Genomic DNA, 13,776 nt, shown 5'->3' with positions numbered 1-13,776 from the left:
TCTGGCAGGTGTCATTATACTGAGAAGCCCATAAACTGGAGAAGCAAAAGAACCTCTTAGCGTGGCTTGACTTTGATTCCACGGTTTGCTGTTCTGTGGGTCGGTCACGTCCCCGGAAGCCAAACATGTACAGACAAGAGAAGTCTGCAGGTGCTGCCAGCTCTGGGCTCCAGTGTCAGGTCCCAGACACTGGGATCATAAAGTACTGCTCTGTGCCCCCAGGGAGGGCATCCAGGCTCCAGGTTGGCAATAAAGTCCTCTTTTTCCATCTAGATGGGGACTTGGTGCGAAGCTTTCTATCCCTTTCCTTGTGGTGGGGGAAACATGGAACAAACACAGTGTCTTGTACGTTTCTGAAGATAAAGGGAAAGTCCATCTTACGAATGTCCTGTGTTCCCCAGGAGTGGCTGGAGAAACAGCCCTGCAGTTCCAAACATGCAGACGATTATAAACACCCACAGGAACACCCTGTCCACCACCATGGCCACGTATTTCCAGTCGTCCTCTACCTGAAAGACAAAAATCAAGCAGCTGTAAAAAACAAATCAAAACCATGGGAGATAAGCTTTGTCTCATAAATAAGCTGCTTCCTTTTCACAGAAGATTTCCTGGCAATTGTAAAGCAAATATCCCTGTGATTCTGGTTAACCCGTGTCTCCTCTGTAGCACACGGAGAACTTCCGTTTGTCTGCAGAGGGTGGGTGCGTGCGCTCCATCAGTCCTGGGACAGCGGGCTGCAGAGTGAGCAGGCTTATGTGGGCACACAGGACCTCTCCTGACTGCAGGCAGCACCCCAGAAAGAGCTGCTCGGAGAGCTCCACTTTTGCGTTGACTGAAAAAAAATGCATAACCTAACAGTTGAGAATTATGTTTTATTCAGTGGATTTTCTGAGGAATTCAAGCCCGGGAGGCAGCCTCTCAGATCGCTCTGAGGGACTGCCCTGAAGAGGTAAGGGGAAAAAAAAGTCAGGGCATAGAGGAGGTTTTGCAACAAAGACCAGGTAGCCGGAACATCAAAAGATTACTGTTGTAGAACATTTTGTTGCATTTGACTGCAACAGTAATCCTTTGATGTTCTGACCACCTGGTTTTTGTTGCAAAACCTCCTACATATCATGGTTCCCCCCCATCCAATCTCCTGAGGTAAACCATAATGGAAAAGAATACCAAAAAAATGTATATGTGTATATAACTGAGTCACTTTGCTAGGCAGCAGAAATTAGTACAACATTGTAAATCAACTATACTTCAATTTAAAAAACGTTAAAAAAAAAGATTAGTGTTAATTAAAGAAAACCAGACATCTCAAGTTAAGGAATTTAGTGCTTTTCTATGTATGGGAAGATGCAAGGGTCTGGGTTCATGGAAATCGTTCCTTTGATGTGCAACTTAACGATCTAGGGCCAGCATCCGTCTTTCCTCCACCCTGAATCCCCTCAGGGTGCACAGCTGGGGGTGACTGCACTGGTTGATGGCTTGATGGGTGCAACATCCTTCGTTTACTGATAGGGCAGGTGACATTTCTCATCCACTCTTGTCATGGACACCACGGGACAGTCTGACTCCTTGGCAGGTCTGGGAAATGGGTTTGAGGCGGGGGGTGTAGGACGTGTGATGTGATGGGCCCCCCCTCAGGAATAAGTGGCCCTCTAGAACTCGGGATCACGCTGGTCAGGGAGAGTTCATTACATCTCTCATGTCCTTCCTGTTCCCGACCTCCAAGAGCCCTACCTGGTGGTGATCAAGTCAGCAGCCACTGTCCCCTAGTTGGACGAAGGTGTCACCACAGAGGGGAGTCCTAGGCTCACCTGGCCCTGATGCACCCCCTCCCCGACCTGTGTGACATGCAGCCCCTGTCCGCCTCAGCACCCATGGGTGGATTTCAGGCCTGCAATGTCCTTTCATGAGTAGATAAGGATGATGGGTACTGCCATCAGGTGAGACCCAGACCCCTGGCGGCAGGAGTTTTCAGAGGCCCCCAGCTAGTCATCCTGATGGTATGGAAAATGGGCATAAAGTTCTTGAGCTCTCTCTCTCTGGAGGATGGGGAGGTCCGAGCTGCTATAGTTAGACTCTGGGCCACAGAAGCAGACTGTGTTGATGCTAAAAATATCCCTGAGGTTCATTCAATCAGCACCTGGATCCCCGTCCAGTGGAGTAAGTGGGATTGGAGCTGCCGGAGGCTCACGCCACCTTCCTCCCAGGCTCCCAGACTGAGCAGCCCTGCAGGCTTTCCTCCTGCCCCTCAGCCGGCTTTTTCCTCTCCTACCCTTCCTTACGCAGGGGCTCTCAGTTTAATAAACCAAGGTTGCCCTGAGTGTTTATTTTAACCAGATTTTACTTGAGTTGACATTTCTGCAGGCAGAGATTTGCTCTGAGGCTACACCTTACCCCACCCCCTCCCCAGGGCAGTTCACCCATAACTGCATCATCACAGGGCTGGCTCTTAGGGCACCACTCCCTGACCGTCTTGCAAACAGAACTCACATTGAAGATCTGACATGTCTATGCAGGGCCCCCAGGCCTGCTGCGGGTGAACAGGCTAGAAGAGCCATACATTTACCTCCTTTGTTTCATTTTGGTTCTTCATGTTTTCTGCTATGAATTGAACACTGTCAATTACATCTTCAACTTCAGGTGAGGGCTCCAAATTTTCAGTCATCCATTGTAAAGGCTGGTGACTTAATCGTCTCTTGCTGGTGGCGATCTCACTGGACTTACGACAGTGGCAGCATTCTTTAAGAAGTTTGGGCTCTCTGCGATGATCAAACTTGACTTTGGCTGGTCTACCAGAGAAGCCTTTGGGGGTTTTGTCATATCTTGTCCCCTTCCTCTTGTCCAGAGGCCTCCTCATCATCAGGATCTGGGGTAACAGCCGGAGGAAGACTGCCTTCACCCACATGGGCATGGTGTGTGTGGTTGGGGTGCGATAGTGGGTGTTCAACACAAACACCGTCACCACGATGGACAAGGTGACGAAGACCATGGTGAAAAGCAGGTACTCGCCCACCAAGGGGATCACGAGAGACGTAGATGGGATGGTTTCTGTGATCACCAGCAAAAACACTGTCAGGGAAAGCAGAACTGAAATGCAAAGCGTTACTTTTTCACCACAGTCAGAAGGAAGGTAGAAAACCAACACAGTTAGAAATGAAACAAAGAGACAGGGGATGATCAGATTAATGGTGTAAAACATCGGCAATCTTCTCATGTAAAAAGAATAGGTTACGTCTGTGTATATCTCTTCACAACAGTTGTATTTTATGTCATGCTTGTAGCCAGGAGCATCGACAATTTCCCATTCACTGTTTTCCCCAAAATCATCCATGTCCACTTTAGAGCCAATGATTAGAAGATCAATTTCAGCTTTGCCATAGGTCCAGGAACCAAATTTCAGGGAACAATTTTGATGATCGAAAGGGAAACCAGTGATATCCATAGGACAGGAACTCTTAAAAACAGCTTGTGGAGACCAGGCTATCATGCCATCGTATTTCAGAAGAGCTTTTGTCTTGCCTTTGACTTGGAAGTTGCCAACAGCACTGCACAGTAAATCAGACGCCATTAGTGACAGCCCCTGTGCTTTGGGTCAGCCTGTACCAAAGGCAACTCTGGAAAGAGACTGGCTGTCAGATGCCCATACTTGTTGTAGAGAACAATGTCAGGCTTCCAGATCTTCTCCGCAGGAACACGAAGAGTCTCAATGCCATCATATTCCACTGGGTCCCAGCGTAATTTATAATCATTCCAGATCTAAAGGGGATAGAAGTCAGTTTTTAAAAAGTCTTGACTTTCTTCCAACGTTAATTCTATGTTGGTTCCACAACTTTTTGAAAAATTTCTTATTTAAAGAGTTGGTTCCCTACCAAAAGTTGGAAGATTAAATCCATGGGGAACAAGGTAGCTGAGTTGATTTGGGGCAAATATAGATATTAAATAATTATCTATTGATTATTAATTAGCTAGCCAAGTTTATAGGCTCAGCTTCCATATTCCATGGACGATGTTCAATCTCTAGTAGCAATCCATTTCTAGTATTAAAAAGATAATTCAAGTGTATGATGATGGGTTTGTTACACAATCTGCATAAAAGATTGAGACAGGAAGGAAGAACAAGATGGTATGACTGATAAAACCAGACGGTGGGAATCTAACCCAGAGCAGGACCAAAGAGTAGGCAAGAATCTGGCTCTGGAGCTCGAGATTCAGACAAAAATAGGAGACTTGAGAGCTGAAACCACCAAAGCAGAGTCAGAGAGAACTCTGTCACTAAGTTCTGCAGCATGAAGCTTGTACCCAGCCAGCCGTTACCAGATTGAACTTTGCGCTTTGGAGCTAGTTAATATTTTATGCTCTATCATAAGCTGGAGATGCAAAGAGGGAATGCTAGTGGATTTTATCCATTGGATGTTGTTAAACTGACACACAAGTGTGACACAATTCCAAGAGAAGAACGTGTGGGGGCTTCCCTGGTGGCACAGTGGTTGAGGGTCCGCCTGCCGATGCAGTGGACACGGGTTCGTGCCCCGGTCCGGGAAGATCCCACGTGCCGCGGAGCGGCTAGGCCCGTGAGCCATGGCCGCTGAGCCTGCGTGTCCGGAGCCTGTGCTCCGCAACGGGAGAGGCCACAGCAGTGAGAGGCCCGTATACCGCAAAAAAAAAAAAAAAAAAAAGAGAGAAGAACGTGTGACGTAGCCACAGATTGGTTTCCATGATCTGGTTTACTTCATCCTGGGAAGAAGAAACAATATTTTTTAGCCTCAAATGTACTTGCTAATAGAAGTGAATCTTAGAGCAAAAATTACAACTAAAAATAACCAATCTGAGTTATTCATTCTAATGGAGGGAAAAAAAGAAGACTGAAAAGGCAATTTATAAAAAGCCAAAAATACAATATTTCCACACTGGTCCCAACCCTGTTGACTTTGAAATGTGGCTTTATGAGTGTCTTTCAAATCTGATTGAAGTCCCACTTCTGTGAAGCCTTTCTGACCACTGTAGCCCATAAAGATTTCTGGTCCCATAAAAGGAAAGAAGGGAGAGAAGAGGGAGTGGGAGGGAGGGAGGGAGGGGAAGTCCTGAAGATGGTGATGGGTATCATTGTTTTTGCCATCTTCTTCCTCAGCTGTGCCCCAGCACCCTCTAGGTTCTGAGTCCTGAGCCCCACTGCCCCTCAAGGGGTCAGCCTCAGCTCACCATGGAGTTCTCCAGCTGGAACCTGCCACTCCCCAGAGCACTGCTCTCAACCAAACCACTGCCGATTGCTTCAATCATTCATTAACAAGTATTTATTGAGTACCTACTGTGCGCTCTATAAATGCTGCCGCTACAGAAGTAATCAGGATGGAAAATATCCCTACCTACATGTGCCTAAGCTATTAGCTGGGGAGACAGAAAATCAATAATAGATACATGGTATAATGTAAGATAGTGATAAGTCCCATGAAAAAAAATAAAGAGGGATTGAGTGGTGTGTGTGTCTGCACACACATGCACACACGTCTCTTTTAGACAGGATGATCCAGGAAGGCTTGTCTGAGGAGGTGGTTTAAGCAGGTACCTAAATGACCTGCAAAGAGTCCTGGGTCTCTTGAATAAAAGCGTTCCAGGATGACATGCCAAATATAATGTGTTCCTAATCAGCTACCACCTCTCAGTGGAGCAGCTACTGAAGACACATCCAGAACCTTCAGCAGTCTCACAGCGCAACACCTGGAGGCTGTTGATGGTCACCCAGTGGCCGTCAGTGGGTTCCCAAAACTTACCAACTTTGTTTCCCCAGACACATGAGCACCTTTGAGAGTAAACACCTCACACTGGCTGAGGAAGCTGTGGCCAGGGCTGGACACCAGCCCACTCTGGTTTGCTGCTCTGCAGTTCTCCATGCCCCCCAGAAAACGCTACCTGGAGACCTCACCAGTTTCCTCCTTCAAAGGGGTTTGTGTCAAGTCATGATAAGCCCCAGGGTTTTAAAAGGTCAACAAAAGGAGTTACATTCATGGTTTTCTATTGGTCAGGGCAAGCAAAGAAATGGACTATTACTTATCCATGACTTTACAATTACCCAAGTCTAAGGACAGTGTCTTCTGCTCATACCTTGTGACCAGCAGATTCAAGCAGGGGCCATGTCAATAAAACCACTGGCTGTCAGTCAGGAATGGACTAGCTCTAGCAGTCCAGAAATGTCTCGGAGGTAACAGTCATAAGCAACTTCCAACGACTGCTTCCTCTCTGTCCACTAATACACTGTTTAGAGAACTAGTGCACACTGTGAACTAGAACGTTGTATTCTGAGAATTAAAATCAGTTGGCAATATCATCCCGACAGTATTCCTGTCTCCCTATCTATACTTCCACAGCCTGGTGAAGCTCCATGTGGTGTGGACCTGCTTCATGGTGGATGGACACCCTCAGAGGTGTCAGCCAAGTTTATGGGTCAGGACCGGGTCTGGAAAGTTGCATTCTCCATCCAATGCCAGACCGCACCTACGGTCATGGGAACTGCTATCAGACAGCCCAGCTGAAGGAGGCCAGAGACCCACAGTACAACCCCACATTCCTGGGACCATCACCCTGCGTCTCCTTCTTGGGAAAATAAATTAGTTGACACCTGGTTCAATTAAAGGATTGGAGTTACAATTTCAAATAGACTAGATTCTGGAGCAGCAGCCACAGACTCAGAGACTGAGATCAGAAAGGCCAGGTGGGCTACATTTTGAAAGCCTTCAGGTTTGTCATGTCAGATATACCAGGCCATCAAAAACACTGGGCAAGGGCTTTGTCCTGGCCCCATGAGTGGGACAGTGGAAATACACTTACTCTGAAGATCAGCCACTCATTAAACTTTGTGGCCAAGTTCATTCTATGCAGCAGCAAACACCCTTCCATGTAGAGCTCTCTGGTGCTCTAAGGCCAAGCCTGAGGCCCAAACAGCAGCAGACGGCCTATAGTCTTCTAGAAGGGAGTTGGTAATTGTGCATCTGGGCTGTACTGCATGACAGTCACTCCCAGACCTCACCATGGCTCAGTGACAACAATGAATATGGCCCACAGGGACTTCTGGTGCCCCACATAAGGACAAGTAGACTCTAATACACCAATAAGAGTTGCTATATTAATACTGAACAAAGTAGATGCAGAGGAAAAAAATTACTAAAGACAAAGAGGGACATTACATAATGAAAGAAGGATCAATCCACCAGGAAGACACAATGATCCTGACCATATATGCACCAAACAGCAGAGTCTCAAATTATATGGAACAAAAACTAATAGAGCTGAAAGAAGAAACAGACAAATCCCCAATTACAGTTAGAGACTTCAATATCCCTCTCTCAGCGACCAATAGAACTCAGCGATCAATAGAATCAGCAAAAATAGGGAAAATCTGAACAACATAATCAACCAGCAGAATTTAATTGACATATATAGATACTCCACTCAAAAACACCAGAATACACATTTTTTAATCATGCATATAATATTAACCAACACAGAGCGTATCCTTATCATAGGCCATAAAACAAACCTCAACAAATTTAAAAGAATTGGAATCATAGTGTGTTTCTGACCATAATGGAATCAAACTAGAAATCAATAACCAAAAGACAACAGGAAAATCTCTAAACCCATGGAAACTGAACTTCTAAATAATCCATGGGTCAAAGAGAATGTCTCAAAGGAAATTCTTTAAAACACATAGAGCTGAATGGGAACAAAAATACAATATATCAAAAAATGAGGGACATAGCTAAAAAAAAGTGCTGAGAAGAAAATTTATAGCTAAATGCTTACATTAGAAATGAGAAAAAGTCTCAAGTCAATAATACAAGTTTCTACCTCAAGAAATTAGAAAAACAAGCACAAAATAAACCCAAAGCAAGTACAAGGAAGGAAAAATAAAGATAAAACAGAAATCAATAAAGTTGAAAAGGAAAACAATAAAGAATATCAATGAAACAAAAAGCTGATTCTTTGGGGGAAACACAACAAAATTGATAAACCTTTAGCAAGACTGACAAAAATAAAAAGAGAGAAGACACAAATCACCAATATCAGGAATGAAACAGGAGCTATCATTACAGATCCTATAGCCATTAAAAAGTTAGATAATACCATGAGCAACTTTAATTTTATCATAAATATGGCAATTTAAAAGAAATGGGCCCATTCCTCAAAAACCACAAACTAACTAACAAGGACCTACACTACAGGGAAATATACTTAATATTTTGTAATAAACAATAAGGGAAAAGAATCTGAAAAGTGATATAAATAGACAGTCTGAATACCCTATAGCCATTTAAGAATAGAGTTTATAATTAAAAAGCTCCTGGAAAAGAAATCTCCAGGCCCAGTAGGTTTCCCTGAAGAATTCTACCAAATATGTAAAGAAAAATCAATACCAACTTTCCACAATCTCTCCCAGAAAATAGAAGAGGTGGAAACAACTCCAAATTCTTTATGTGAAGCTAATATTATCCTGACACAAACCCAAACAAAGACATTACGAAAAAAGAAAATGACAGATCAATATCTCTCATGAACTTAGATGCAAAAATCATTAACAAAATATTAGCAAACTGAATCCAACAATGTATAAAAGTTATACACCATGACTAAGTGGGATGCAAGGCTGGTTCAACATTCAAAAATTAATCAATGTAATTTACCATATCAACAAACTAAAGAAGAAAAACCACGTGATCATATCAGTTGATGGAGAAAAAGCTTTTGACAAAACTCAACATCAATTCATGATTAAGAACTCTGTGAAACTAGGAATAAAGGGAAATTTCCTCAACTTGATAAGAGCATCTACAAAACAGCTACACCTAACTTTATACCAAAGGGTGAAAGACTGAATGCTTTTTCCTTAAGATTGGGAACAGGACAAGGATGTCTGTTGTCACCACTCTTATTCAGCATAGTACTGGAAGTTCTAGCCACTGAAATGAAGCAAGAAAAAGGGGGGAAAGGCATAGACTGGAAAGGAAGAAATAAAACTATCTCTATTTGCAGATTATAAGGTTGCCTACAAAGAAAATCTCATGGAATCTATTAAAATGCTGAAACTAAGTGGGTTCAGCAAGATCTTAGGATACAAGATCAATATACAAAAGTCTTAAAATTCTATATACTAACAATGAGCATGGAGAAACCAAAATTAAAAGCATAATAGGGCTTCCCTGGTGGTGCAGTGGTTGAGAATCTGCCTGCTAATGCAGGGGACATGGGTTCGAGCCCTGGTCTGAGAAGATCCCACATGCCGCGGAGCAACTAGGCCCGTGAGCCACAACTACTGAGCCTGCACGTCTGGAGCCTGTGCTCCGCAACAAGAGAGGCCACGATAGTGAGAGGCCCGTGCACCGTGATGAAGAGTGGCCCCCGCTTGCCACAACTAGAGAAAGCCCTAGCACAGAGACAAAGACCCAACACAGCCAAAAATAAATAAATAAACAAATGTGGGGTTTAAAAAAAAAAAGCATAATACTATTTTCAGTCACCCCCAGATAAAACAAAATACTTACATATACACATAACAATACATGTATGGGATTTGTGTACTGAAAATTACAAAATCCTGAAGGACGAAGAGCTAAATAAATGGAGAAACATCCCGCATTCATGGACTGGAAGACTCAACAGAGTAAAGATGTCACTTCTCCCCAAACTGATCTGCAGGTTTAATGCAGTTCCTATCAAAATCAGGGCAAGGCTTTTTGTGGACATAGGCAGCTTATTCTAGGCATAGGCCTCAGAATAGCTAAGACAATCTTGACAAAGAAGAACAAAGTGGCAGGAATCACTCTAGCCAATATTAAGTCTTACTCTACAGCTACAGTCATCAAGATAGTGCAGTGTTGGTGGAGGGATAGTCACACTGATCAATGAAACAGAATAGAGGACCTAGAAATAGACCCACACAAATATGTTCAACTGATTTTTCACAAAGGTGCAAAACCAATTCAGTGGGAAAAGGATTGCCTCTTCAACAAATAGTGCTGGAGCAATTGGACACCCACAGGTCTAAAAAACACAAATCTAGGTCTCATATCTTATATAAAAATTAACTCAAAATGGATCATAGTCTTAAACATAAGACATAAATAAAACTTTTAGAAAAACATAGAAGAAAACCTATAAGATCTGGGATAAGGCAAAGAATTACTAGGCTTGATGCCAAAAGCATGACATATAAAAGGAAAATTGATAAATTGGACCGCATCAAAATTAAAAACTTCATGTGAAAGCCCATGTGAAGAGGAAGAAAAGATAAGCTACAAACTGGGATAAAATATTTGCAAACCACAAAACTGGCAAAGCACTTGCATCTAGAATATAGCCAGAACTCTCAACACTAAATAGTAAAAACAAACAATCCAACTGGAAAATGGGCTTAAGGACATGAGCAAACATTTCACCTTAGAGGATATGCAGATTGCAAATAAGCGCATGAAAAGAGGTTTTATATCATTAATCATTAGGGAAATGCAAATTAAAACCACAATGAGATATCGTTTCATACCTAATATAACTCAAATAAAAAACAGTGACAATACCAAATACTGGCAAAGCTGTAGATAAACTGGATCACTCACATATTGCCGGTAGGAATGTAAAACGGTACAGCCATTCTGGAAAGCATTTTGGCAGTTTCTTTTAAAACTAACACACAACTACCACATGACCCAGGAATTGCACCCCTGGGCATTTATCCCAGAGAAATAACGATTAATGTTCACCCAAAAACCTGTACACACATGTTCATAGCAGCTTTATTTGTAAAAGACCAAAAGTGGAATCAGCCCAAATGTTCTTCAACCAGTGAAAGGTCAATCAAAGTGTGCTCCATCAATACCATGGAATACTACTCACAATAAGAAGAAATGACTCACCAAACTTATTGCGGCAACCACTGCATGATGTATGTAAGTCAAATCACTATTCTGCACACCTTACTTATACAGTGTTGTATGTCAAATATATCTCAATAAAACTGGAAGAAAAAACAGAAGAAATGAGCTACTGATACAAGCAACAACTTGGATGAATCTCTAAAGAATTATGCTGAGTGGAAAAGCCAGTCCACAAGGTTACATACTGTGTGATTCCATTTATGTATAGCTTTCTTGAAATGACAAAATTTTAGAAATGAAAGATACAGTAGTTGTTGCCATTGGTCAAAGAAGGTATACAAGGCCTCTATTATTTCTTACTGCAAGTGCATCTATGATTATTTCAATAAATAAAATTTCAGTTAAAAAACTACATTTCTCAAGACTCTCTTGCAGCCAGGGGTGGTCAATGAGCTAGGAAGCAGAGCTGTCAGTAGGACTTCTAATAAAACTCCTTAAGGAAGTCACAGATGTCTGGTATGTGCCCCTTTCTCTCTTCCTCCTGCTTCTGGCCAAGAATGTGAATATGATGAGTGAAAATCAGCAGTTATCCTGGACCACAAGGCAACACTGAGGGAAGAAATCACATGCTAAGGATGGTGACACAGAAAGATAGAAGAAACCTTGGTCCCTGTCACAGTTTATGCTTTTAGCATCATAGCTCGTGTGATTAACATCCTCAGGAGTTGTGCAGTGCACAACCTGGGCAACCAAACACTGTGATGCAACCACTACCACAAAGCCACCTGATATTAACCTGGGCTGTTAACCTTTAGATTTCTATTACATAAGAAAAAAATAAACTTGTTTTATATAATCTGAGAGAGCATGTGTGTGTTTTTCAACCTCTGATAGCAGCCAAATGCAAATACCAAAATCTGTATTCAGCAATCCTCCACCCACCATCTTCAGAACAATGTCCTGAAAGCGTGTATAGATCATGGATTTGAAGTGATGCTGTATCACAAACTTTCGGGGAAACTCAGTCCAGTTCTCCATTCATAACAGCCCAGTTCATACCAAGTGTGGCTTCCAGCCTGGTAGGAGACCAGTAACCAGTGCTAAGCTATTTGAGGTGAGAGGGGAGGCGGGATTAGAATAGGTACTAAATAAATGTTTATTAAAGGAATTAGTGGGCCCATCTAAGTGAGATAAAACATCTGGCTTACTTTTTTTTAAACCAGTATTTATCAGCATATACACACTTCCAGCTTGGGCCAGAAGCTAGAGGATCAGGTCAGGGTCAGCCCAGTCCACTGGGAAGCACGGACCGGAGAAACATGGTGAGCCCGGGCTCCATATCCATGACTGAGGTCTTCCCCCAGGTGCACCTGGAGCCACCACTGTTTCTCCAGGCAAAGCTGAGAGGAAGGAGGCCCCCCCCCCGCTGCCGTCCAGAGCCTGGGCTGCTCCCTCGGTCTGTGCACCATTGTCTCAGAGATGCTCGGGGTGTCCCTTACCCCTTACGTCCTGAGCCTGCCTATTCCTGGAATTTGGTCCGAGTCCAGTGCCTCAGGCCAACCTGCGCCCTGCCATGCCTTGGAGCCCAGAACCCTGTCCTCTGTTAGGGTATCAGTTCCCACACCTCCTCTCCCAGCAACTAGGCTGTGAAGATTATTCAAAAGGAAGAACTCTAGTCCCTTAAACAGGGTAGCAATAAATTAAACTAAGACCTCCAAATTCCCATCAGTTTTTCAGGGCTGGATGGAACCCTATGTGAAACAAGGTGAATTTTCTCTTTCTTCTATAACAAAGGAGACTTAAAGCAATTCTCCTTATACGGAGTCAAAAGAGCATGAGCTTTGGGGTTGAACAGTGCTGATTGAACCCCAGGGCCACCCTCTGTAACTGTATGATGTTGGGAAAGTTTCTTACCTGAGATTTCCTCTCCCCAGCTGTAAAATGCAGATGACAGCCACTAAGTGTGGACACTGGTGCATAATAGGTGCACAATGAAGTTAGCTCCCTTTGTATTCCCCCTTCAAATGCCCCTTCGCTTCTTTGTTTCATAAACTGGTGCTGAGAGCATTTCCAGAAAAACATCGCCTTAAGGAGAATAGTGACGGCAACCCTGGGGAGAGTGGATCCCTCCCAACGGGCCGGCTTTGAAGGGCTGCGCTCTGTAGATTTTTGTCTGTTTGTGTTCAAAAATCCCTTTATTTACCCAGTGCAGTGAGTGGGAATTGCTTGGACCCTTCGGAGTTGGGGCCTCCGAGGCCTCGTGGTGCCCCCACTGCACTTACCACGTCGGCCAGCTGTGTGATGGCCACTTCAAAATGCACAGTGACTGGGTCGGAAACGTTTTCCACGGGCCTGATGAACTGGTTATAACGGTCAAACAGTTTGTGAAAAAGCCTCTCCTCGGACGCACAGCCTGCACATCCTGCGGCACCAGACAGAGAGAGGGGTTAGAGAAGCAGAAAGGATGCTGGCTGGTGGGGAGGTTCCGGGGGCTTCCATCCCGGGAAGGCGGGTGCGGGACACCAGAGTCCCCCAGCACCACTGCCCCTGCCCCTGCTGGCCATGCTGCTCGCCTTCACCACGGAGATGAAAAGAGTAATACTGGCATCCCAGGACTAGTGCGCTAGCAAACAAAATAACGTTGGTAAGAGCACTTCTAAAGTCTATGGCAGCACAGTGTAAAGGGATAGATAGACACAGGCTTGAGATGTCCAGTTATGTCACCGAACAGAACTCACCGTCTTACTGATCCGGTAATTAAAGAAAAGTCCTGCCCTTTCTTGTCAAAATACTGAGCTGACTGGTCTCTGTTTCTACACCCAGCAGGGTGTGTAGCTGGGGAACCTTCTTCAATCAAACTTAAATAACTAGTCATTTCATTAAGGTCTTAAGCCCTCCTCCTTTTTAAAATCAACTT

The 13,776-nt window shown here is 43.8% G+C and overlaps 1 protein-coding gene across 1 annotated transcript; it reads right to left on the bottom strand.

The window, feature by feature from the left end:
- Nucleotides 1–252: 252 nt before the first annotated feature.
- Nucleotides 253–13,423, bottom strand: CHRNA6 (cholinergic receptor nicotinic alpha 6 subunit; the record flags this gene model as incomplete). The annotated part of the gene is made up of 6 exons (XM_081220783.1): nt 253–509; nt 2,564–3,542; nt 3,644–3,753; nt 4,687–4,731; nt 13,142–13,281; nt 13,399–13,423. The coding sequence occupies 6 exons, from the start codon at nt 13,421–13,423 to the stop codon at nt 378–380; spliced, it is 1,431 nt and encodes a 476-aa protein (XP_081076909.1). The 3' UTR covers nt 253–377.
- Between the last annotated feature and the right edge of the window lie 353 nt (nt 13,424–13,776).

The sequence above is a fragment of the Mesoplodon bidens genome, assembly GCF_964165515.1.
Source record: "Mesoplodon bidens genome assembly, chromosome: 20".
Taxonomy (NCBI): Eukaryota; Metazoa; Chordata; class Mammalia; order Artiodactyla; family Ziphiidae; genus Mesoplodon; species Mesoplodon bidens.
The sequence above is the reverse complement of the archived record's forward strand: the minus strand, read 5'-3'. Positions and strand labels throughout refer to the sequence as shown.